The sequence below is a fragment of the Mustela nivalis genome (genome assembly GCF_964662115.1).
Source record: "Mustela nivalis genome assembly, chromosome: 2".
In the NCBI taxonomy this organism is placed as follows: domain Eukaryota; kingdom Metazoa; phylum Chordata; class Mammalia; order Carnivora; family Mustelidae; genus Mustela; species Mustela nivalis.
This window is the reverse complement of record NC_139021.1, coordinates 41420719-41448088: the sequence shown is the minus strand read 5'-3', so window position 1 is coordinate 41448088 and position 27370 is coordinate 41420719. Positions and strand designations below refer to the sequence as shown.

The 27370-nt window shown below is 36.8% G+C and overlaps 1 protein-coding gene and 1 long non-coding RNA gene across 3 annotated transcripts in view; one reads left to right on the top strand and one right to left on the bottom strand.

Moving 5' to 3' along the window:
- The window catches only part of LOC309860607, a 58185-nt gene that overhangs the window by 5328 nt on the left and 25487 nt on the right, over positions 1–27370 (bottom strand). The window contains exon 2 of the long non-coding RNA XR_014309489.1: positions 7622–7831. This is a non-coding gene — a long non-coding RNA (uncharacterized lncRNA). The remainder of the gene's footprint in view (positions 1–7621; positions 7832–27370) is intronic.
- The window catches only part of TMEM67 (transmembrane protein 67), a 70619-nt gene that overhangs the window by 31831 nt on the left and 11418 nt on the right, over positions 1–27370 (top strand). For both annotated transcript variants that reach the window (XM_082722884.1, XM_082722885.1), the window contains 15 exons: positions 7636–7698; positions 8801–8955; positions 9066–9174; positions 9928–10014; positions 10278–10343; positions 12446–12602; positions 12824–12947; positions 14442–14547; positions 17031–17087; positions 18364–18462; positions 20434–20532; positions 20779–20865; positions 22004–22103; positions 22194–22333; positions 24369–24509. In XM_082722884.1, coding sequence (XP_082579010.1) covers positions 7636–7698; positions 8801–8955; positions 9066–9174; positions 9928–10014; positions 10278–10343; positions 12446–12602; positions 12824–12947; positions 14442–14547; positions 17031–17087; positions 18364–18462; positions 20434–20532; positions 20779–20865; positions 22004–22103; positions 22194–22333; positions 24369–24509 — 1590 coding nt within the window. The remainder of the gene's footprint in view (positions 1–7635; positions 7699–8800; positions 8956–9065; positions 9175–9927; positions 10015–10277; positions 10344–12445; positions 12603–12823; positions 12948–14441; positions 14548–17030; positions 17088–18363; positions 18463–20433; positions 20533–20778; positions 20866–22003; positions 22104–22193; positions 22334–24368; positions 24510–27370) is intronic.

Below are 27370 nucleotides of genomic sequence, written 5' to 3'. Positions count from 1 at the left end.
CAACAAAGGCAGTCCTGAGAGGAAAATATATAGCGGTACAAGCCTTTCTCAAGAAACAAGAAAGGTCTCAGGTACACAATCTAACCCTACACCTAAAGGAGCTGGAAAAAGAACAAGAAAGAAACCCTAAGCCTAGCAGGAGAAGAGAAATCATAAAGATCAGAGCAGAAATCAATGAAATAGAAACCAAAAAAACAATAGAACAAATCAACGAAAGTAGGAGCTGGTTCTTTGAAATAATTAATCAAATTGATAAACCCCTGGCCCGACTTATCAAAAAGAAAAGAGAAAGAACCCAAATAAATAAAATCATGAATGAAAGAGGAGAGATCACAACTAACACCAAAGAAATACAAACTATTATAAGAACATACTATGAGCAACTCTACGGCAATAAATTTGACAATCTGGAAGAAATGGATGCATTCCTAGAAACATATAAACTACCACAACTGAACCAGGAAGAAATAGAAAGCCTGAACAGACCCATAACCAGTAAGGAGATTGAAACAGTCATTAAAAATCTCCAAACAAACAAAAGCCCAGGGCCAGACGGCTTCCCGGGGGAATTCTACCAAACATTTAAAGAAGAACTAATTCCTATTCTCCTGAAACTGTTCCAAAAAATAGAAATGGAAGGAAAACTTCCAAACTCATTTTATGAGGCCAGCATCACCTTGATCCCAAAACCAGGCAAGGATCCCACCAAAAAAGAGAGCTATAGACCAATATCCTTGATGAACACAGATGCGAAAATACTCAACAAAATACTAGCCAATAGGATTCAACAGTACATTAAAAAGATTATTCACCACGACCAAGTGGGATTTATTCCAGGGCTGCAAGGTTGGTTCAACATCCGCAAATCAGTCAATGTGATACAACACATCAATAAAAGTAAGAACAAGAACCATATGATACTCTCAATAGATGCTGAAAAAGCATTTGACAAAGTACAGCATCCCTTCCTGATCAAACTCTTCAAAGTGAGGGATAGAGGGCACATACCTCAATATCATCAAAGCCATCTATGAAAAACCCACCGCAAATATCATTCTCAATGGAGAAAAACTGAAAGCTTTTCCGCTAAGGTCAGGAACACGGCAGGGATGTCCATTATCACCACTGCTATTCAACATAGTACTAGAGGTCCTAGCCTCAGCAATCAGACAACAAAAGGAAATTAAAGGCATCCAAATCGGCAAAGAAGAAGTCAAATTATCACTCTTCGCAGATGATATGATACTATATGTGGAAAACCCAAAAGACTCCACTCCAAAACTGCTAGAACTTATACAGGAATTCAGTAAAGTGTCAGGATATAAAATCAATGCACAGAAATCAGTTGCATTTCTCTACACCAACAGCAAGACAGAAGAAAGGAAAATTAAGGAGTCAATCCCATTTACAATTGCACCCAAAACCATAAGATACCTAGGAATAAACCTAACCAAAGAGACACAGAATCTATACTCAGAAAACTATAAAGTACTCATGAAAGAAATTGAGGAAGACACAAAGAAATGGAAAAATGTTCCATGCTCCTGGATTGGAAGAATAAATATTGTGAAAATGTCTATGTTACCTAAAGCAATCTACACATTTAATGCAATTCCTATCAAAGTACCATCCATCTTTTTCAAAGAAATGGAACAAATAATTCTAAAATTTATATGGAACCAGAAAAGACCTCGAATAGCTAAAGGGATATTGAAAAAGAAAGCCAACGTTGGTGGCATCACAATCCCGGACTTCAAGCTCTATTACAAAGCTGTCATCATCAAGACAGCATGGTACTGGCACAAAAACAGACACAGAGATCAATGGAACAGAATAGAGAGCCCAGAAATAGACTCTCAACTCTATGGTCAACTAATCTTCGACAAAGCAGGAAAGAATGTCCAATGGAAAAAAGACAGCCTCTTCAATAAATGGTGCTGGGAAAATTGGACAGCCACATGCAGAAAAATGAAATTGGACCATTTCCTTACACCACACACAAAAATAGACTCAAAATGGATGAAGGACCTCAATGTGCGAAAGGAATCCATCAAAATCCTTGAGGAGAACACAGGCAGCAACCTCTTCGACCTCAGCCGCAGCAACATCTTCCTAGGAACAACACAAAAGGCAAGGGAAGCAAGGGAAAAAATGAACTATTGGGATTTCATCAAGATCAAAAGCTTTTGCACAGCAAAGGAAACAGTTAACAAAATCAAAAGACAACTGACAGAATGGGAGAAGATATTTGCAAATGACATATCAGATAAAGGACTAGTGTCCAGAATCTATAAAGAACTTAGCAAACTCAACACCCAAAGAACAAATAATCCAATCAAGAAATGGGCAGAGGACATGAACAGACATTTCTGCAAAGAAGACATCCAGATGGCCAACAGACACATGAAAAAGTGCTCCATATCACTCAGCATCAGGGAAATACAAATCAAAACCACAATGCGATATCACCTCACACCAGTCAGAATGGCTAAAATCAACAAGTCAGGAAATGACAGATGCTGGCGAGGATGCGGAGAAAGGGGAACCCTCCTACACTGTTGGTGGGAATGCAAGCTGGTGCAACCTCTCTGGAAAACAGCATGGAGGTTCCTCAAAATGTTGAAAATAGAACTGCCCTATGACCCAGCAATTGCACTATTGGGTATTTACCCTAAAGATACAAACGTAGTGATCCAAAGGGGCACGTGTACTCGAATGTTTATAGCAGCAATGTCCACAATAGCCAAACTATGGAAAGAACCTAGATGTCCATCAACAGATGAATGGATCAAGAAGATGTGGTATATATACACAATGGAATACTATGCAGCCATCAAAAGAAATGAAATCTTGCCATTTGCGACAACATGGATGGAACTAGAGCATATCATGCTTAGCGAAATAAGTCAAGCGAAGAAAGACAACTATCATATGATCTCCCTGATATGAGGAAGTGGTGATGCAACATGGAGGCTTAAGTGGGTACGAGAAGAATAAATGAAAGAAGATGGGATTGGGAGGGAGACAAACCATAAGTGACTCTTAATCTCACAAAACAAACTGAGGGTTGCTGGGGGGAGGGGGTTTGGGAGAAGGGGGTGGTATTATGGACATTGGGGAGGGTATGTGTTTTGGTGAGTGCTGTGAAGTGTGTAAACCTGGTGATTCGCAGACCTGTACCCCTGGGGATAAAAATATATGTTTAGAAAAAATAAAAAATTATATTAAAAAAAAAAAAACAATAAGTAACAGTAAGCTTTAGTCTCCTTTGGTGATGCTTGCCTTTATCAACCACTACTATGAGGTTGCCAAATGTTTCCATCATTCTTTCTACATTTATTAATTAACCTTCTACTTTAAGGAAGTAGTTCCCCTTCTTCCCATTTATGTATGTATTTGTTTATTAATGGCAGTATAGATTAGTGGGTTCCTATTTTATTCAGTTGGTTGTAATCCAATACATGCATTGTTTTGATATTCAGGTTGTCCTAGTTTTAGCCACTGAAGGCCCTTCAAGTTGGCTCCTATACCTTTTTGATATATGTCCATCATTCCTTGAGAATTTCTTTCCTTTCTGGCACAAGAAGATTTCCAGGTTCATTTTGTACTTTTCCTTCATCATTCCTAGAATCAACCATTCCTCTAAGAATTTGTGGAGGATAATATTTAGAAACCAGGATTACCACACTTAGTACACCCTTTTAGGAGACATAGCTAAAATACACACACAAACACACACACTTATATACATATATATATTTATAACTATTTATTTTATATATATATATTGAAGTAAATGAGTTCATACTGATACTTGCAATTCTAAAGCAGTTCCTCAGTGTTCCTTCTAACCTTTCATTTTGACAGATTTTCAGTACCTTCTCCAGTAGTGAGAAATCTGGGTCTCATCCTCACTTAATTTGTTTGTTCAGTCTAACAGTCTTTGAACCATACTGCTATCTTCCATACCACCTCCACATCCTCCCTTCTTCATGCCACTGTGCAGTAGATCCAGTGCAGACTTCTCTGTTAAGAAAAGGTGGGCATGGGCCCCTGGGTGGCTCGGTTGGTTAAGTAACTGCGTCAGCTCAGGCCATGATCCTGGAGTCCCAGGATTGAGTCCCGCAAAGGGCTCCCAGCTCCATGGGGAGTCTCCTTCTCCCTCTGACCTCCTCCCCTCTCATGCTCTCTCTCACTCTCTCTCTCTCTCAAATAAATAAAGTCTTAAAAAAAAAAAAAAAGGAAAGGTGGGCAGAGAAAGGCAATTCCCTTCTTAAAGTTAATCTGATTCAGTTAATGCATTTCTTCTAAACTTATCAGTCTTGGACACTGATGCTTTCCTAAGGACAAGTTTAGATACCTTGGTTTTAAGTCACTTTAAAACGAGCATTGAGACAAGGTCTGTGTAGTTGTAGGAGACATGTAAACAAATGTAGTTAAGATTATGTGACTATCTTGGCCCAGTCCTCAGCCTGGCAGGTGTAAGAACTTGGTTTTAGCGGTGCACCTGGAGGTTAGTCATGGCCTAAGGGACCACTTCAAAATAATTCAGCCCACAAGAGACTAGATAGATTGAAAAACCAGAATGCATGTTTATTAGTTTATGTTGACACTGTAATTGGCAGCTAGACTAAAGTACTTGTATGACCTTGATAATTTACACTTTTCCTATTTGGATAAGTGTGATTAGAACATGACATATCAAATGTTTTCTTGAACAATACAGAATCGGAACATAGTTAGTTTTGTATAAATTTATGAGAGGCATTTATACCTGCCAATCAATAAAGAATTTTCTGTGTACATGGGTCAGTGTCTTCCCATTATCTTTCCCCAAAGATAGTAATAGTGATCTAGCATCTTATATGTTTTTGTCAACTTTTATTTTGAAAATTTCAAAATCACAGAGAAGCTCAAAGTACAATACCATGACTGTACATATATCTTTCACCTAGGTTAACCAGTCATTAATGTTTTTCCATGTGCATGTAAAATGCACACACACACACACACACACACTTTTTTTTCTTTCTGAGCCACTTGAAAGTAAGTTGTAGATGTATGACACTTTACTCCTAAATATTTTACTATGTAGTGCCTAAGAACAAGGGGGTTTTCCCCTGGTATCACATCAAAGAAATTTAAAATTAATGTAATAGATCTACCTGATATATTGTTCATTTCCAAATTTCCCCTTGTTCCAATAATGCCCTTTATGCTCCCTCCCCTTTCTGCAGGGACAGGAGAGGGGGAGGTGAGAATCCAAGGATCAATTTAAGTATCCCACACTGGGGGCACCTGGGTGGCTCAGTGGGTTAAAGCCTCAGGTCATAATCCCAGTGTCCTGGGATTGAGCTCGGATCTCAGCTCCATCTTGGGCTCTCTGCTCAGTGGGGAGCCTGCTTCCCCCTCTCTCTCTGCCTGCCTCTCTGCCTACTTGTGATCCCTGTCTGTCAAATAAATAAAATTAAAAAAAAAAAAGATCCCATACTGCAATTAGTCTTTTAGTGTTCTTAATCTAGACCCTACTCTGTTTCGCTTTTGTGGTTTTTGTTGTTGTTTTTGTTTTTATGCCATTGACATGCAGAGTAAGGACAGCTCTCTTGTGGAGGGTCCCACAATGTGGACTTTTCTGATTGTTTTCTTATGATTAGACTCAGTGAAACATCTTTTTGCAAGAATATGATAAAGTGTTGTGGGCAGTCATTGCATCGTAACAAAGAGCACATGTTAGGTGGTCCAGTTCCTGGTGATGCTAAATTTGATTGCCTGGTCACCATGGTTATATGCCACTTCTCTTCATTGTAAAGAGACTGTGGTTAATAAGTTAGTCTGAGGTTTTACTTTGAGACAATGTAAATATACATTTAGTGGCCATTGATGAACGAATCTTGCCTGAATCAAGTTTTAAATTGGTCATTTCAGAATAATTTCACAGTTCTCTTACTCCATCTACATTTATTAGTTAGCAGTCTTCTGTAAAGAGTGCTTTCCTTTCTCTCTGTGCTTTTTTCTTTTTACTTTTTTGTGAACTCATGAAATCTTTCTTTATTCAGTGTGTGATAATTGTTTACTGTTATTTTTCTTTTTGAAGCTCAAATTGTCCCACATTTTGAGATAAGCTCTTGTGTTATTTTGACATGTCTCCTTCAGTCCTTTTGTACTTCCTTGGTTTCTCTGTACCACGCTCCAGGCTCACCCAATGTAATTTTTAATAGCTACCTAACACTCTCATTAATACACTGAAATTTATATAATTGTAGTGCCTTTGAATATTTAGGTTTTCTATTATTAATAATATTGCTGTCAACCATTTTATGCAAATAGGTATGTTTTTCCTTTTGGAGAGATTATTTCCTAAAGATAAATTTCCTAAGTATTTTAAAATTCCTGGTTTAAAATGTGTGGATATTATTTTATGAGAGGATCATGCAGCTTTAACACTGCTGCTAAAATTGTCTGTGGGTTTATTTTACATGAATTTCCGAGCACTGCTTGGAAAATCATTGCTTTCCATTATTTTACTAAAAAACTAAAAAAACTAGTTTTTTTTTTATGTTATCTTCAATTTTATATGCAGATGTGGAGTTTTTTTCTTAAAAAGGGAGAATTTTTCCTCCGTAAAGAAATGAAAATAGTGGGGGCGCCTGGGTGGCTCAGTGGGTTAAAGCCTCTGCCTTCGGCTCAGGTCATGATCCCAGGGTCCTGGGATCGAGCCCCACATCGGGCTCTCTGCTCAGCGGGGAGCCTGCTTCCTCCTCTCTCTCTCTGCTTGCCTCTCTGCCTACTTGTGACCTCTGTCTATCAAATAAATAAATAAACTCTTTAAAAAAAAAAAGGAATGAAAATAGTGACTTATGATTTTATTTTAGATTTTTTTGGGTAGCTATGGTGCAATGTTTCTTATAATTTGGCTTTATCTCCTCTGTACATGTCCAGTAAATTACCCTGAATGGTGTTTCTTGGTGTGTCATTTTTTTAGCAAGATACGCAGATAAGCTCCAAAGCAGTGGTTCTTAGCCAGAGATTTGTATCTGCAGCTTTCAGAGCCCATACATGCCTTAGTTCTTCCTGGAGATTGATTTGAAATGTAGCCAGGCATTTTTTGTTCTTAGGAAATCCCACAGGTGATTATAATGTTCATTGTTGAGAATCACCACTTTAGAGATTTTAAATGTTAGTTCTATACATATCCCCAATTTCCTGTTGCTTAGAAATCATTCATAAATATTTCTCTTTTATTACTGGCCAATTTAGTGCAGCATAATAATCCTAAATCAGCAAATGTTAACAATGAAATACTAAATCAGTATCTAGGTTTTCTTTTATTTTCTTACCATTTTGTTCTTTGTTTTTTTATTACTAAAATGGGCATAGTATTTTTTTTATTATAGTCACACTTTGTTTCCTTATATCTTTTGCCTAAGTGACATGATTTTGCAGTACAGTCCCTATGTGTAATAACTGAGTTCAGTGAAAATTCTTATATTTCCATTAAAACTATTTTCTTACAACATTGAGTAGGTAATAATAGCCATTTCCCACTGGAAAATATGCATACTAATGTTTTCCTAGCGATGTACGTAAGAAATCTTCATTTGAATTTAAAACCAAAACTTACCTTTTTGTGAACAGGGCATGTCTTTCACTTCAGAATGGTTTGCAAAGTATTTGCAGTCATCAGCAGTTGCTTGTTGGGTAAGTTTGAATTTTTTAAAAGTAACTTTATTTCATTTTGAAGACTTGTGCACCTTCTTTTCCCCCAGATAATCAAAGTCTTCTCAGTAGATATATCTCCTTGGTCATATAATATAAGAAGAATAAGTCATTTCTAGTGGAAAGAAAATACACAAAATTGAATGTCTTCCAGCTTGTTTGGCTGGGATTGAGTGTTGGGGGCAAGTGATTCATGCTGTCATTTAGTAAATGTTTATTAATGACCTACTCTGTGCTAGGCCCTGTTCTCAAATCAGGTTATATATTTCAGAAAGAGACAGGAGAAAAAAAGTCCCTCACAGAATTATATTCTAAGTAAATGCAGGTGGTTCTAAGTGCTATAAAGACAAATAAACCAGTATAAAGAGCATAGAGAATGGAGGGAGTACTATTTTGTTTAGGGTGGTCAGCATATGTATCTCTGAGGATGAACAAAGCCCTGAAGGAAGTGATAGTGAACCATGTAAATATCCAGGGAAAGAATGTTCTAAGCAGAGACCACAGCAAGTGCAGAGGTTCCAAAACAGGAGTTCTCTGGTATGTTCATGCTTAAGAAAAGGAAGGAGGCTAGAGCAGCCAGAGCAGAGAAAGTGAGGGAAAGTGGAGAGTTGGATTTGGAGATGAAGGGGGTGGCTATGGCGAGGACCTGGAGTTTACTATAAGGGGTATAGAAGGATTTTGTGCAAAGGAAAATATGATTGAACTTCAGGTTTTGAAAGGCTCACCAGCATGGAGAGGAGATTTGCCAGAAACAGGGAGACCAGTGAGCAGAGTATTACAGCAATCTGAGTAAGAGCTTGGACCCATAGCCAAGAATGGTAGCATGGAAATGAAAGAAGTTCACTTTCTGGATATACAGTGAAGACTGAGCCAACATGGTTTTACTGAGGAGTTGGGTATGGGAAAGGAAAGAAAGATCACTGCAATGTTTGATTTGAATAACTATAAAAATGGAGTTGCCTCTTCCTGATGAGGAAAACTGAGACATTTGAGAGGCAAACTCAACAAATTAGTTTTCTTTCAAATATAGTTATTAAAGTTATTAAGGTCCATGTTACATTTCTTTGCCATGGTTCTCTCATAGGTCTATGCCAATCTAACATCTTGCCAAGCTCTCGGAAATATGTGTGTGATGAACATGAATTCTCATGACTCTACCACTTTTGATGCATGCCGACTGTTTCAGTTTATCTTTGAAAATACTGCTGGACTGCGCACCGTTCATTCTATTTCATTTTGGTAAAGATATCCTGATTGATGAACTGTCATTTTAGCCAAATTCAGTGTAGTTACTTTCACAAATATTAACATTGGTACCCCATTATTAAAACAACTGTAATTGTTTACAGGAGACAGAATCTTCCATGGCTGTTCTATGGAGACCAGCTAGGATTAGCACCTCAAGTACTCAGTACCACACCTCTTCCTACAAATTTCAGTTTTAAAGGGGAAAACCAGGTATAAATCACTAGATTATTAAAGAACAACTATATTTTGATTTACAGTTTTAAAAGGTAGTAAGAATGTTGTTAATCATAACTCTTGATTTTTTAGGTTGTTTCTAAAAAATGTGATTACTAAACTAAACCTAAATATCAGCTGCTTGTAGGAATTAAACGATATAGCAGTTAGCAGTCTTACCTGAGTCTATGGATACCTCTGGATGATGTGGTTGTGGTAGCAAGTAGCACTTGTGGGCCTGGGAAGGTTGTTTATATCACCAAATGCCAGACAGACCCAGTCTTCCTGTATCTCTGCATTTCTAAGAAGTGCTTCTAAAGGTTGATTGGGACTCTGTGCCATTTCCTTAGCACTTCACAGATCCAAATTTTTATCTTCAGCTTTTTGACCTTCTAGAATGATGGAATAGATGATTCTTTTACCTACTAACTCCCCAACCATTCTACACATGTGAACACATGCAAACACACACAGACACACATACTCGTAACAGGTGTGAAAGGAGGTTATCCATCACTAGCATTGCCTCTCAATTCTGGAATAATAGTTTTAATGCAAAACACCGCTCATTTATTTTAGGTGTGTTTAATAATAAAGATACTTAGATTAATTTTGCTTCTAAGTAAAGATAGTTGAATATTTGATCTTTGGGAAAAGAAAGGATCAGTCAACCTTGACTGTTTCTTTATGGAATACTGCACTGCTTCTAGAGTCTGTAATGTTAATTTATTCTTGTTTTTATTTAATCAGAATAGAAAACTGAAGTTTGTTGCTGCTTCCTATGATGTAAGAGGAAATTTTCTTAAGTGGCAAACTTTAGAAGGAGGTATTTTACAGGTGAGCATACTTCTAGCTGAAGAATTACTAATGTGCCTTGTTTTTGCCTCAGGCAAAAGTGAGGGAAAGACTTGATATTTACTAGATTACAGTATCACTTACATACTATAGTTGGTTTTTATCTTGTGCTTTAAATGGGAATTTCTTAAAACTACTTTAAGTGGTATTATATAAAGCCTATGTTATGTCGGGTTTTAAGAACTCTTGACTATAAGTGAAGAGACATTATTCTGATATTTATCAGTTGTGTTCTTTTGCTATAGCTTTGTCCAGACACAGAGACAAGACTGAATGCTGCTTATTCTTTTGGAACAACCTATCAACAAAATGTAAGTTTCAACTATACTAGTCTATATTTTAGCTTCATTTTTCACATCAGCAATAATTGGAATGATCTTTGAATTTTTGAAACCTTTTTAATAGTAATGAATAATTTCAGAGATATAATATTTTATTATTTGGATACAGAAAATCTTGGTATCTATAGAGTTTAAACACATAATGTAAGATTTTCATAATTATTATTTATCTACTTCTAGGCATATAGGTCTTAAAAATAATATTTATTTCAAGCATTTTATTATATTAATTTTTTAAGATTTTATTTATTTATTTGTGAGAGAGTCAGTGTGAGAAAGAGAGAGAGAGAGAGATCATAAGCAGGGGGAAGGGTAAAGTGTGAAACAGACTCTCTGCTGAGCAAGGAGCCTGACTTGGGACTTGATCCCAAGACCCTGGATCATGACCTGAGCTGAAGGCAGATGTTAGTCAACTGAGCCACCAAGATACCCTATTCCTGAGCATTTTAGAATAAAGTAAAAATGTTAATAAGTTAAAGTGCTTCTTTTTCTGTCCTTCCATACTTTTTCTCCCCTCTTCCCTCCCTGGCCTTCCTTCCTTTGGGAACCCATTTTTGAAATTACAGTATGGTATAAAGGAATATTATAAGCCATTAAACTTTTGCAAGACATTTGCTTGTCTACAAAAGTACTTCTTGATAAAATGCATATACACACACCATAGAACAAAACTGTGATTTCAGTTTTGATAAAACTACAATGAAAAATGTCATCATGGAAACCAGATTGGAATACAATAAGTCTTTTTAACAGTAGTTATCTCTGGATGGTGGGATTACAAGTGATTTATTTTTTAATTTTTTATATTTTTCAAATCCTATATCATGAACATGAATTTACTTTTTTTTTATCATAAATGATTTAGATGTTATTTTAAAAAGAAGAAAGAAATACTATTATATGTTTACCATGAGCCAGGAGAACCAACCCTGATTAAATGTCTGCTGCTGGATGTTCAGCATTTTATCCTTGTTATCTCATTTGATCTGCAGAATAACTGTGAGATATATATCATATATATATATATATATATATATGCACTTCATAAATGAAAAATGGTGCTCGGTGAGATTAGTTAATTGACTTAAGGTCTTGGATCAGGCAAATTGTAGAACCAGTGTTCAAGTAGGCTTAAAAATCCCTGGTTTTTCCATTGAACCTGGCTGCCTCTGAAGTAGTTCACAGCCTACTAGAGAAGACAGCTATATAGACAAAGAATTGCAAAAATGTGGAATGTGGTGTATTTAAGGTGCCATATTGTTACAAAGGAGGAGTCATCAGCAATTCTCTGGGGAAGTATTAAAAGACTTCTCAGGATGAGTGACATTTGGGCTTATAGAACAAATATAAATTTACCAGGGAAGCTCAATGGGGAAGGGAATGTCAGGCAGGAATGTTTGCAATGTCAGAGAGAAATAGAATACTGTAGTGTATTTAGGAAATGCAAATAGATTAGTATGAATGCACCATAGACTGGTAGGGAATAGTGGAAGATAGGCCTGACTCTATTAAGGGAAGCTGAATTATAGACAACATAGTACATCAGGAGAAAGAATTAAGACCTCATCCCATAGGACAGTGGTTTTCAACTTTTTCACTGATGTACACTTAATGTTGAGAATGAAGGCATACCCTCTCCATCTGTGTTAATAGGACAAGAACCAGGCAGTTCTTTATTCTCAGTTCTTTTGGCCCTTAAAAAGAATCATATTTCGGGGCATCTGGGTGGCTCAGTGGGTTAAGCCTTTGCCTTCGGCTCAGGTCATGATCCCAGGGTCCTGGGATCAAGCCCCGCATCGGGCTCTCTGCTGAGCATGGAGCCTGCTTCCCTTCCTTTCTCTCTGCCTGCCTCTCTGCCTGCTTGTGATCTCTGTTTGTCAAATAAATAAATAAAATCTTAAAAAAAAAAAAAAGAATCATATTTATAGTATTCAAGTTTGGAAATCACATGGAAATGCATGTAAACAATATAGCTTAAAGATACTTTATTTTACAAAATTAAAAAATGCTTTAAAAATACTAAATATGCTTTCTAATTTTCAGTGCTTTCATTTTTTTCTTTTATTTTCCAGTGTGAGATTCCTCTTTCTAAGATCCTAACCGACTTTCCTTCTCCTATATTTTATGATGTGTACCTTGAATATACTGATGAAAATCAACACCAATATATTTGGGCTGTACCTGTGTTAAACCTAAATCTTCAATACAATAAAATACTTGTGAACCAAGGTAAGACATCTGTATGCTCTTTCTCTGAGCTAAAAACCAATAAATAAGTCAACCAGCATGATAATTTAGTAAACCATGGGTTATAAAAAAGCCATCTTACCTAAAACAGAGTGCACTAATTTTGTGTGTTAAATTTATTCAGTAAACTTCTCGAGAGCCATCTTGAACAATTTGAAGGTATTTTTTTTAAATGCCATCTTTCTTTCTTTTTATGAAAAAAGACAGTAGCTCTAGCAAATGGCTTCTGACTCGGCGCATTTTCTTAGTGGATGCACTAAGTGGACGAGAAAATGACTTAGGAAGTCAGCCAAGATTAATTCGAATTGCCACTCAAATATCACTGAGGTAAACAAACATCTGTTGCACTAAATTAAGCTTGGAGTGTACAGGATTTTAATGAAAGTGTTTACTAGTGATTATCCAAGGAAAACAGTAAGAACAACTGAATTGGAACAATAGGTAAGGTTTTTTAGATATCTGTATCGATTGGTATACACCAGTTGAAGTGAGGAACACCAAGGGAAAAATTATAGCAGAAGAACCAAGGAGTTTTGTCAGAATTCATACTCTGGCCCTGCTGAATTAGAATGGGTTGAGAGGTAGAGAGGAATTGAATAGCAGTGGGCTGAAATGGGAATGTTAGAAAGAGCCCACCCAGTGTTTGCAGTGGGTAGGCCTCCTGTGTGTTTTCATCTCCTTACTGGTCTGTGTTGGCCCAGATTAAGTATCAACACCTCCATCTTCTTAGGAAATCTTAATGATGACCCTACCTTAGAGTAGTGCCATGCAGCTCTTATTTCTGTTTTCATTATGAGATTGCTACCTCTAGATCATCACAGACTTTCCCACTCTCATATTTTTTGATGTGTACCTTGAGCACTGGTGAAAATCAACACCATCATCTTCTATGAGTCTGGCATTTGGAAGCATTGTTACTTCATTCTGATTTTCATGTTAGTCTTATGAGGTATAAGCAGTACAGAAGCTCTATTATATATCTCACTGAAGTCCAAATGTACTGTTTTTAGCATTCCCTCAATTTATTAGTGTATCACTAGTAAAAATGAAATGAGACCTAGTCAGGTCTGACCCAATTGTGGTGAAACCATGCTAGCTGCTAGTGTTTGGCACTCTCCTTTTTGAATTTACAAATTATACCCATCCGTTGAATTCAGCAAAATATATTCCACTATGTGCCATAAACAGTACGGGATATAACACACATTATTTTGTTAAGAATTTATATTTCTCTCTGGTGTTTTTTTTTTTTTTTTTTAAGATTCTGTTTATTTATTTGACAGACAGAGATTACAAGTAGGCAGAGAAGCAGGCAGAGAGAAAGGAGGAAGCAGGCTCCCCGCTGAGCAGAGAGCCCGATGCGGGGCTTGCTCGACGCAGGGCTCAATCCCATGACCCCGGGATCATGACCTGAGCCGAAGGCAGAGGCTTTAACCCACTGAGCCACCCAGGCGCCCCTGTATTTCTCTTTTGAAAATCAGGATGTTGTCTCCCTTTTTCTAGGCTTTAACACTTCAGTCTTAACTGTTGCTCAGAAAGGGTTCACAGGGCTTCAGTGATTTCATTTGTGAACTTCATAAGACCTAGTTCAGGAAGAGTTTCTAATTTATCTCAGATGGTATATTTTAATATTCAAGTTTTTATATTACTTAAGATAGCTTGTGTTGGTACCCCTAGTTTATGTTCACCTTCCCTAGTCCTTATTAACTGGTTGGTTCTGAGGTCACCAAGACTATCCATATTAAAAAAAAAAAAAAAGTTAAGTGTATGTTTAAAAACTTAGATATATTTATAACTAGAAGTGTATTTTCTCATAAACAGCATCCACCTTGTACCCAACACGAAAAATGGAAACATTTACCCTCCTTTAATTACCATTGCGTACAGTGACATTGATACCACAGATCCCAGCAGCCAGTCTGTGAAGGTGAGTCCCATGCTGGTCAGTGCCTCTGTATGTGTTAATGTGATACTGATGCAGTGTACATTATAGTCAAAGGCTAGTAGTCCTTTTTCAGGTTTTAAATAAATACTGCACTTAATATAATCAAGTCTTAAATTACTTTTTACTAATAATGATAAAGGTGAGTTCCTGTGGATCCTTCAGGTAAAAAAAAAACAAGAATTAAGTTTGTTTTCTAGACAACATTGGCAGCAGTCAGGCATCCCCGTTCGGGATCCTGGGGTATGCTGGGACACACAGCATCTGCTTCTGTCCTCTTTGGCCAACTTGTTTGCACTAAGATTTTGTTTCTTTGGTTAATTAAACCAGAAGCTCAAACTTTCAGGAGGCACGAGTGGTCTCTTCTCATCAGGCTTGCTCATTTGGTGGAAATCTACTTCAACAGGTAGAAAGAGATTCAAAGTATCAGTAGTTTATAACTAGTAGTGCCGAAGTGAAGTAGAGAATACAGTTTGGACCTGCAGCCACGTAGGCATCCTCCTACTTCTCCAACTTAAAGTTAAGTTTAGAACTAAAGGCCTCCGTGCCTGGGAGGTCCTTTGTGGAGGAGAGACCGCATACACCCTGAAGATGGGCTACACCAAAGGGTATGAGCCTATAAAAGGCTGAGTTCCTTCTCCCAACATCACCAGTTAGATAAAGCCTCTCTGCTTTGAGGAGGGGTTCATGACAGAGGGATAGAGAAAAAACCAGAGGTAATCCTTCTATACTTTTTCTTCAGAGAGATTAAATAGATATTCCTTTCCCTCTCTGGAAACACGAGAGCTGTATAAGCATTCCCTACCTCCAAACCTCACTAACAGCTTTTAATTTCCACTATTTTACTTTTCTAAATTTTAATGTTCTAGTTCCTGTAGCCAGTTTTGGCTTCTCTTTTATGCTTTTACTCTTTTTCCACTTGTACTCAGCTGCTACTGGATTTAGGCTTTCATGAAGCAAAAGGTAGGCACATAGGATAACTTTTCTCAAAAGGATTTTACATCCTCATTTGTATGACCTAATTGGATGTTAAAATTAGTTTCCATTGCCTGAGCTTTTATGCACCGTAATAGGAGAGAAAAATCCAGAATCAGGTTTAGTAACAACAAAAGACTGGCTGGTTTAAAATTTCCTGGGTAACCAAGAGTATATTTATTTTAAGATTAAAAACACTTCTGGTTCTTTTCTTTAACTATTTTTGTGTTGTTGTTTAAAATATTCCAAGAATGGTCTTGATAAATTAGAAAATAACAGATAGAAAAGGAATTGAGAGAGTCATGAAACTATACTGATGAAGTCCACCTCAGATTCATTCTAAGTGTAGAGTGTACAATTCTTTCATCATTTCTTAGTTTTTTATGACAGTTGTAAAAATTCTATATTAGTTAAGCATTCACCTACATCTCTGCTCTCTCACCAACAGCAAATAACTTCTCTCAGATTTTCTGAGCAGATCAGGCCAATTCCTTGGATTTCCCCTCAGATGAATTCCCTCAGATTTCCTCCTTAATGCTTCAAAATCTCTGTCTCATTATCCTTCCTGTCTCTTGTTCTCATTTTTAAGAACAAAGGACCTTCCTCTTTTCTTAAACTAATCTTCTACCTGTGCTTATTTGCAGTATTTCTCCAGTATCCTGTTTGATCCCTAATCCCTTTTTCAGCCAGCTCCTCTTCTTTGCTTATAATAACCATCAAGTTGTCCTATCTTAAAAACAAAGTAAAATCACCAAACAATAAAATCTTTCCTCAATTCTGCCAGCCTTTTAGCTTGCTATTGTTTATCTTTCCTTGATTTCCCGACTGTTTACTCTCATCATTTGCAGTCTGGCTCTAGTCATTTTGCTTCTTTGAAAACCTCTTTCTGGAAGGCCAGCAATGAATTCCACATACACTGGCTTTATTTCTTTATAACTTGACATTCATACAACATTTGACATCATATTTCAAGACTCGTTCTTGAACTTTTGTTCTGTGATCTTGGTCAGACTTTGGTATGTAACCTCTCCTACCTCTCACAGTCATGTTTTTCTGTCATTTACTGGTTCTTCTTTCTCTTCTTATCTCTTAATACAGTGGTATCCCTAAGATTCTTGTTTGGCTCTTTGAATAATCTGCCTTCTTAGGGTGTAATTGTTGAGCCGGTTGCTAAATTCTTGGTGTATAAGATTGGTCACATTCCTCAGTTATAAAACCTACCAGAAAATGAAATATCATTAGCTTGACTGCTGTTAAGAACCTAAATGAGTTCTCAATAAACCCCTCTTTCTTTTACGTATGTTCAAAAGGGATATTCAAAGCATCATGAATAGTTCCTCAAAGTGTTTCCATTTATATATAAGTGAGGGTCCACTCTAGTAATACTGATAGATTAAAAGTATGGCATTTATATACAAATACATCTTTATAGTAAAAGTGGCTTTGTGTTACATAATTTCAGTATGGCTAATTTGCTTTCTTTTAAATATCAGGTTTCTTTCTCAGTCAAATATGAAATGAATCAAGGAGAAGCACAAGTCCAGACAGATGTAAGTTTAGTTTAACTTGTTAAAATATTTACAGGGGGCGCCTGGGTGGCTCGGTGGGTTGGGCCGCTGCCTTCGGCTCAGGTCGTGATCTCGGGGTCCTGGGATCGGGTCCCACATGGGGCTCTCTGCTCTGCGGGGGGCCTGCTTCCTCCCCTCTCTCTCTCTCTCTGCCTGCCTGTCTGCCTGCTTGTGATCTCTGTCTGTCAAATGGATAAAATCTTTAAAAAATATATATATATATTTACAGTATATTTCTTAATTTAAAAATATTTACATATACAGGGGAATTATCAAAATAGTTCTGCCATGTATCCTTCACCCAGCCTCCCCTAATGTTACCATCTTCCATAACCATAGTGCAATGATCACAGTAAGGAAAATAATACTGATGTAATCGTGTTAACTGATCTACATACTCTGAATTTCACAAGTTTTTTCACTATCCTTTTTCTGTTTTAGACCCAACTCAGGGTTGCATATTGCTTTTAGTGGTCATGTCTCCTTAGTCTCCTTTAATCTGTGACAGGACCTCAGGCTTTCTCTTTCTTTTAGAACCCTCCTACACTTTTGAAGTGTACTGGTCATTTTGGCCTTCGATTGGTTTTATCTGATGTTTTCCCACAGTTAAATCAGGTTCATGTAGTTTTGACAGAGATACCACCAGTAACGATGTTGTGTCCTTCTCAGTGCATCATTTCAGAAGGTACATGGTGTCAAGATGTCTTATTTCTAATGATATTAACTTGGATCATATACCTAAGGTGTTGTCTGTGGGGTTCTCCACTGTATTTTTCTATTTGTAATTAAGTATCTTGTGAGAAGATACTTTGGGAGGATGCAAATAATCTGTTTCTCATTATCCTTTTGGTCTCTAATTTTAGTATCCAAAGAAGATTCTTGTCTGTAAAAAGTATTACTGTAATGTCTGCCTGATACTGATTTTTCTATTTTTGCCATTTTTTCTATATTTGTTAAATGGAATTCTAAAAGGAGCTGTCCCTTTGCTCACATAGATTTATTTATTCAATTATTTTAAATAATTGAATAAATCAGAATGAATTCCTGTATATTTATTTTATTCTAGTGATTATAGTTCATTACTATCTGTCTTCCTCCTCCAATTGTCCTAGATTTAGCCATTGGGAGTTCCTTCACCTTGGCCTCTATGTCCTTGCAGCACACCCTCCACCACTTTTTAGCACATCTTTATACTCTATTTGCATATTTGAACATGGATGAGGAAATTATATAAACTCCAAAATGTTCTTTTTTTTAGATTGCTTTGGGTGTTTTGGGTGGGCTGGCTGTTTTATCATCTCTTCTGAAGACAGCAGGATGGAAGAGGCGCATTGGGAGTCCCATGATTGATTTACAGGTATGAGCTCAGCAGTTTTAAAAGTATATTTTCATCTTTGACTACTTTGTATCCTCTTTTTAAGATATAGCTGGAGAACAAGTAAAAAATCGCCTTAAGTTTCCCTGGGGTATATAACTAGGAGAGGTGTATGCATACCTTGTTCCCCTCCCACGTTGCTGTGTGCCAGGCTACACTCCCACCAGCCACGCTGTTCTGGTCTCCACACATCCTCACCAACGCCTGGTATTTTTCCAGCCTTTCCATTTTTTGCCAATCTGCAGTATAAGTAGTATATCGTTGGTTTCATTTTCACTTCTTTGCTTTTCATATACTTTATTAATCATTTGGGTTTCCCCTTCTGTAAACTGCCTGTTTATAGCCCTTGCAAATTTTTCTATTAGGTTTCCAGTTTTCTCTTGTTTATTTAAAGGAGTTTTTTGTGTTTTCTAAATACAATGTTTTCTAAACCTTTTTGGTTTTTGATATTAAAATATCTCTTCCAAATATGACCCATCTGTTATCTTTATCTGTGTGTTACTTTGTTTGACAGAAACTCTAAATTTTGATATTGTCACATCTGATTAATTTTTCATATCCTTCTGGAATATTTTTTTAGGAAAACCTTCCTAATCTCAAGATCTCCTCCCAGTTTTATTCTAGTAACTATATAGTTTTACTTCCAATAGTCTTTTTTTAATTGATCTTTATTTTTATTTTTATCTAACGTTTATTGAATATATGCTATATGCAAAGTGCCTTTTAAAGTTTTATTTATGATTTGTTTAATCCTCACAATAGCTCTGTGAAATTAGATACTATTATTATCATTTCCGTTTTACACAGAATGAAATTATGGCAGAAGTAAAATAAACTCTCATTTAAAAATTTTTAATACTTTTTTTAAGATTTATTTATGTGAGAGAGAGAGAAAGAGTGCAGTGGGAGGGGCAGAGGATGAGAATCTTCAAGCAGACTCCCTCTGAGCATGGAGCCTGATGTAGGGCATGATCTCACGACCATGAGATCATGATTTGAACTAAAACCAAAACCAAGAGTTGGACAATTAACTTACTGAGCCACCTAGGCACCCCTCTACTCATTTAATTTTTACAACTCAGTAATAGGTGCTATTTATTTCCATTGTGCTGATGAAGAACTTGAGAAAGGTAACATAGTGACTTCCTTGTACTAGAATATCTTCCTGACACCAAAGTCAGTGTGCCAAGGAATCAGAGGAGTGGGGCTTGGTTTACTGTTCAAAATAGAAAGAAAGGCTTTCCAGAGAAGTGAACTTTAGGCTGCGTTGGGTTATCTGTGCATTGCACAAGTAGTCACTGAGGACCTATTTTCTTATTGCCAAGAATGCTACCAGGTGTTGGGGGATGTGATAGCAAAGACAGATCTGGTCTCTATTCTCAGAGCTCATGTGAGTTTGCCATAGAGAAGAAGGAAAGAATATTTGATGAAATAATAAACAGTGACCATTTCATTTCACAAAATATTTGAAATGCAAGTTAATCATGGAGTAATTGGTTGGAAATGGCAGATGAGGCTAAAAAGTCCACTTTGGTCTAGCTTGTAAAGGACTTTGTGGATCTGGAATTTATTAGCGAAGAGTCAGTGTACATTTTTAGGAAAGGTAGTGACACAGTCCAATTTACATTTTAGAAAACTAACTCTGGTGGTAGTATGAAGGGCTGATTGGGGTGGAGGACTCCAAACTAGGAAAGAATTAGTAAGCAATGTAACTTTCTTAGGTGGTGAAAGATGAGAAGGGTTGGATAAGACAGGTGCTTTTGTGAATAGACTGAAAGGTACAAATCCAAAGGAATCCAGGAGGTGGCCACAGTTGGGCGTTATAACTGAGTGATCATGGATACATCAAACAAGTCTTCAAGCTTAAGAAACTGGGCAGAGAATATATTACGGAGAGTGACAGTATAAATAGATTGAGTCTCTAACAATTATAATTCTCTTCTTAAATTGCAGACAGTTATGAAATTCTTGGTGTACTATGCTGGTGATCTGGCCAATGTTTTCTTTATCATCACTGTGGGAACAGGTCTTTATTGGCTTATTTTCTTTAAAGTAAGTGAGTTCCTGAATTTAACTTAAATATTAATACCTGAATAACTGGTAAGCTGTCCATATAATGGATCTATTTTTATTTGGGGGTATTTCTGATGAGTATTGTGGCAAGTGCTAAACCACCATTTCTTGAATGTGATATTTATTGAATATCACCACCTTCCTTTTTTATGCTTCTTTGGTTTATAAATTATGTTTATTAAAAACCTTGTGTGGTCCTATTTGACAGTGTAATTTTTATCATAGGCACAGAAATCAATCTCTGTTCTGCTACCAGTGCCCTCTCAAGAAGAACGTCTTATTACTTATGTGGGATGTGCTTTTGCTCTGAAGGTAAGTTTCAAAGGACAGGTTCCTGAATTTAAAAGACCTGCTAATAAAGTTATAAGTCTTTAAAATAAAAATGCTTTCAAAGTCTTGGGTACAAAATTTAGTTTGATTTTTAAAGGAAGCATGAATTATTTTATTTTACCAAGGATGTCTACTTTTATTTATGATAGTTCATTCCAAAAATCAAGGTTAAGTGATTTTCCTAGGAAGCCATAGTAAGTATTTTTGGATTAATACAAGTTAGAGCTAATTTGATAAAGTGATAATTCATTTTATGACTCTCTTTTTTAAAGTCTGATAATGCATTCATAATGGGATAAAATACCTTTGGGCATGAATTTTATCTCTTTAGTGGACTGTAAAAGGTACCACCCTGAATAACATGATGAATTGGTCTTAGAATTTGTTTTCTCTTCCTCCATATTCCTTTTCTCCTCTTCCCATGGCATTCCCTCTCCCTATTTCATTGTTCTGTCAATGTATGTGAAGCTCCTTAACATGCCCCTGGTATATCCCATCCCATGGTCCTGTGATTATTCAGTGTCTGCTTTTCCCATTGATCTGTGAGCTCCTCGAAGAGCGGAGTCATCCTATCCTTATCCTTTCATCCTTTGATGAATAATGCATCTACTAGAAAGAACACCCTAGATTAAACGTACTTACTTCTGTTAAATGAAAAAGATGTGTTTCAACAACACATTTTTAAAAATTAAGTATCTCAATACCAGGAATAGAAAAAAAAGATAGAGAAGGCATCTTAAAGCTTTAATTAGGACAGCAAATTATAGCTGAAAAGTACTTTTACTTATAAAGAAATCAGATGGACTAGAAAATAAAGTATGCTTTTGGAAACCTTGGGAAAGCGTTAATTAAGCATGGCCCTTGTATGAAGAAGAGATAGGATTTTTATTTTTTTCATATCCCTATTTTAAAGAAAGACAGAAGAAGGGAAGACAAATTAATGTGTATGAAAATTTTGTGAATTTGGTGATTCCGTGTTATTTGATGAGCTTCTAGTGATCCCCTAATGATATTATAACTTTGTCATTTGTGAAAATTGTATATTCTTGTGATTACAGGATATTTGTTTCTTTAAAAAAAATCATTATTTTCATAAGAAATGCTTTTTTGTCATTTGCAGGCTCTGCAATTTTTGCATAAGTTCATATCCCAGATTACCATAGATATATTCTTTATTGATTGGGAGCGACCTAAAGGAAAGGTTCTTAAAGCTGTTGAAGGTAACTGAAGTAACCATTATACCACAATTCTTTGGCTACTTTTTCAGAACAAAGATGAAAACCTTTTACTTATTTTATCTCTCTGACCAGGTGAGGGTGGTGTTCGGAGTGCCACGGTTCCTGTGAGCATATGGAGAACATATTTTGTAGCAAATGAGTGGAATGAAATTCAGACTGTGAGAAAAATTAATCCACTCTTTCAAATACTTACTGTCCTCTTTTTTTTGGAGGTATAAACTTTTGTAATTGTGTGAAACTTCTGTGTACCTCATAAATACTAATTTTGTGTAATTCCAGCTACGTTTTCACATAAGTGGAAGAGTTTTCTAAAGAGTTTCAAAGAGTGCCTTTTAAAAATTGCGTTAAAATACACATAATATGAAATTTACCATCTTAACCATTCTTAAGTATGCAGTTCAATCCTGTTAGGTACATTCACATTATTGTCCACCAACTCCTAAATCTCTTTTCATCTTGCACAACTGAAACTCTGTACCCATTAAACAACAACTTCCTATTCCCCCTTCCTGGCCCCTGGCAGTTACCACCATTCTACTCTGTCTCTTTCAGTTTGACTGTTTTGGGTAAGGAACAGCTTTTTTTCTTTTTTTTTTTTTTCTTTCTTTCTTCCTTATTATTATTTTTTTTTTAGATTTTATTTATTTATTTGACAGACAGAGAGTACAAGTAGGCAGAGAGGCAGGCAGAGAGAGCGGGGAGGCAGGCTTCCTGCTGAGCAGAGAGCCCGATGCGGGGCTCGATCCCAGGCCCCTGAGACCATGACCTGGGCCCAAGGCAGAGGCTTTAACCCACTGAGCCACCCAGGTGCCCCAGGAACAGCTTTTAAACGACTGGTTTGTATCACAGTCCCTTGGGAAACTTTTATAAACTACTGTGCCTGGCCTTACAACTAGAGATTATGTTTGATTCAGTAGCTCTAAAGTAAGCCTAGTTACCTATGTTTTGGAAAAAACTTCCTCCCTCTCTAATTTACATCCCCCCCCCTTTTTTTTTTAAGATTTTATTTATTTATTTGACAGAGAGAGATCACAAGTGGGCAGAGGGCAGGCAGAGAGAGAGGAAGGGAAGCAGGCTCTCCGCTGAGCAGAGAGCCCGATGCGGGACTCGATCCCAGGACCCTGAGATCATGACCTGAGCCGAAGGCAGCGGCTTAACCCACTGAGCCACCCAGGCACCCTCTAATTTACATTCTTATTAGAATTAGAATTCTGCATTAGAACAACTATTATTGGTGAAATTTTTCAACAAAGTATCACTGAACGCCTACCATGGACTATGTTCAGTGCTAAGAGCTGGAGCTGACATATGCACAGAGAATGGGTACACGCTTATGATACCTTCACGGTTATCTCACAGATCTGACTGGGATTATTAAAGGAAGTCTTCTCCACTGAATATGAGACTGAACTATGAAAACCGTTTCTGTGGGTAATAACTTTTCCTAGGAATTCGCTGCTTACATAAAGTTAGATATGAATTGTTAACTCTTATGTCTGTCTTCTGTTTTCCTTCTTTTCTTCTTTCTCCCTCCTTTTCTTTGCTTTCCTTTTTTAAAGCCGATAGAAGAATATGCGTCTCTAAGGCATATGAACAATTTTTCAAAAAGTCATTGATAGTATTGTTTGTTAAGTGTTTTATAGAGCTTAAAAGGTGTTACATGAAAAAGAATTTTTTTTTTTGTTAAGCACATTTGGGAAACATTGGATTAAATAAAATCATGTCAATTTCTTCACTGTAAAACTTTCCAGAGCCTTTATTCTGAGGGAGTGGAAGGCATGGACATGAGTATAATGTACAGACCACACTTACTTAACCATGGTTTCCTTTTATCAAAGAAGGTACCTTCCTTAAAACACATTTTGGAAAATACTTTTTTAAAGTATAAAAAAGTATCTTACATAGTGTCTGGTATATGTTAAAAGTGTGTGAAATGCTGGTTGTTCATTGGTAGTTTACTGAATAAAGTTTTATCCTTTTGACAAATTTTTAAGTTTTTTCAGTGTATATAATAATAAGGTTATATTTGGCCTTTAGTCTTATTGAAGAGAATTCCAAATGAGCTAATTTTTTTTCTTTGTAACTAAAAGTACTACATAATTATTTTTACCTAGATTTTCTAGTATTTATATAAACTTACATAAATATTTTAGTTTTTAAGGTAAGATATAGGGAGGAATGTCTCATTTTCAGAGTAGAGCTATTTTCTTTATTTATATCTATTTAAATTTTGCCTTTTTACTCCAGGTTGTTGGATTCAAGAACTTAGCATTAATGGACTCATCCTCTAGTCTTTCTAGAAGCCCGCCTAGCTACATAGCTCCTTACAGCCGCATTTTGAGATATGCAGTGTCTACTGTTCTTTGGCTCGTCATTGGAATTATACAGGTAACAACAGATTATACTTTTCAGCAACATTGCCTTTCTATATTTATAGCTGTTTACATACTAATTATCTTCAGCTGTTGATCACACCCTGGTTTCTACAGCAGAAAGAAGATAATGGTGAGAACAACAATAATAGCTAATAGCTAATTCTTACCTAGTGTTATAAGCCAGGCACTGTGTTAATCAATTGCATGGCACATACTAGCTTAATCTTTACAGTAGCCCTCGTAGATAGGCTTAGTTAGTATCCTCATTTTATAGATGAGGACACTGGAACACAGAAATGCAAAATAATTGGCTAAAGTCATGCAGTGAGAGATTGGCAGAACCAGAATTTGAACCCCGGCAGTCGGATCTCAGAGTTCATTCACTTTCTTATCCATAGTGAGTTCTGAAGGGTCTTTGAGAGCCTGCAGCTTTCTAGTCAGAGGATGGACTCCATAGCCTAGTTTATATAAACTATAGGGATTGCTAAGCTACACTTAATATTTTCTTTCTTTCTTTTTTTTTTTTTTAAATACAACTTACTGTCTACATTTATTTATATATCATTAAATTTCACTCAGATTGCTGGCACTCCTTGTGAAATATTTGTTGAGGAAATTGAAACTTAAAATAGATCTTCTCAGATTCAGGTCCTATGAAGGACAGGGCAGGGGATTGTTTCCTTTTTTTTTTTTTTTTTTTTTTAAGGTTTATTTGTTTGAGAGAGAGAGAGAGTGTGTGTGTGTGTGTGTGTGTGTGTGTGTGTGTGTGTCTGTCTGTGTGTATCTGTGTGTGTGTTTTTGTGTGCACAGGGCAAGCAGGGGGAGGGGGAGAGGGAGAGAGAGAACCCCAAGCAGGCTCCATACCCAGCATAGATCCCAATGCAGGGCCCTATATGGGGCTCAATCTCACAACCCTGAGAACATGACCTGAGCCAAAATGAAGTGTCAGACCCCTAACTGACTGAGCCACTGAGGCGCCCCACAAAGGATCTTTTCTATGTTTGCTTCCCTATCTTCTTAGATCTTAAAGAAAAGAGAGAGGAAATGGAAGAAAAGCATTAGCTAAAGAACTTAACTCTAATATCTATACTTCTTTCTCTTGCTACCAGACACTCTCATGAATGGAAAGAGCCTTTCTGTTTGATTAAAAATTCCTTGACCTTTTAAGTCAGCAAATGAACATGGGACCTCTGGAAAGATTGGGTTAAACTACCTCTAACCTGCAAACAAATTTCTGCCAAAAACAGCCCATTTTTAAATATGGTGAGATTTAAATCCAAAAATTCCTACAGAATTGCTTCCAGTTGGCATTCTGTAACTTGAGAATAGACTTTTAAAATTTATGTTTATTTTAAATTGGTAAGACTTGTTTAAAATGGAAACTGCAGGGATAGATCCAGTGTGGGATAGTTTAGTAATCAGAAAAGAAAGCCAAACATTAGAATTTGAATTGAGATTAGGATCAGAAGAGTATGGGGTTTGATGTTTATCATCAGTATGATAGTGAGAAAATAATTCATTTTAAAGATATACCAGTATACATTTTTCTGAGTATATTGGATGTAGAGAATTTAAAGGAATGCATCTGAAGCTTTTCATATTTGGTTGAGTACAACAAAAACAAACCCCAAGATAGCAGTGGCTGCAACTAAAATAATTGTTACCTCCCATGAGAAAGGAGAGTGGAAATGTGCAGTGGCAGGGTGGCTACGTATTGCTGCCAGGACTCAGAAGCTCTGCCACTTAGGACGTCCATCTCTCAGGTCCCCTTGTGGTCCATGAAGGCTGTTGGAGTTGAAGGAGGGAGTTGGGGAGAATGGTTCACCCTCTCTTGTCTTTGGGAGCTTTTTCGAAAGTGCCGTGACAATGTGTCATCTCGTTGTCTAGAACTTCAGCACGTGGCATGATTCCCTGAATTGGGGTCTCTTAGCTGGGCAGCAGTGTGCCCACTCCAAGGAGGGGTCTGTCACCAAGGAGAAAGAGGAAAGGATTGTTGGGGCAGGAACTAGTCATCTCGGGCACCACCATCTCACCTCATTCTTTGTTTCTCACCTTGCTAGTATCCTGGTAGTATTTTGCATACATGTGTGCAGGTGTGCTCTCTCTTTCTCTCTCTCATAAGTAGATAAGTAAGTAAGTAAGTAAATAAATAAATAAATAAAATCTTAAAACAAAGATTCTTGATTTTTCAATCAAAAAAATCTTCTTGATTCTCATAATATTAGTCTTTATTGTTTATTCCTGTTCTTTGCCTAAACCCAGCTTCTTCAACTTTTAAGTGGTATCCCTTAGTTTTTAAATTTTGTTTAAGTTGCTGTTTTTCAGGGCCTTTAAAGGGATTTAAAATGAGACGTATACAGAATGTTGGGGAAGTGTGTTCAGTAATCAACTGCTTTAGATTCATTTATTTACTCATTCACATATCTGAGTCCGTTTTGTGTTCTAAAATTTTATTTATTTATTTATTTATTTATTTATTTATTTATTTGACAGAGAGGTCACAAGTAGGCAGAGAGGCAGGCAGAGAGTGGGGGGAAGCAGGTTCCCTGCTGAGCAGAGAGCCCGATGTGAGGCTCCATCCCAGGACCCTGGGATCACAACCTGAGCCGAAGGCAGAGGCTTAACCCACTAAGCCACCCAGGTGCCCCATTTTGTGTTCTAGGCACCGTGCTGATCTCAAGGATATGGTTAACAAGAACAAGCTACAGATTGTGTCAAGTGCTGTAAAGGACATGTAGGGAGATGAGATACGGAGTAAATGGAGGTGAGGCAGATGGGAGTTAAGAATGGGGGACACCTTTCAACTGGGTGTTTAGGAAATATTATCTTTCTCTGAAATATATCTAATTAGGTCTAGGATGTAAACTTTTCTCT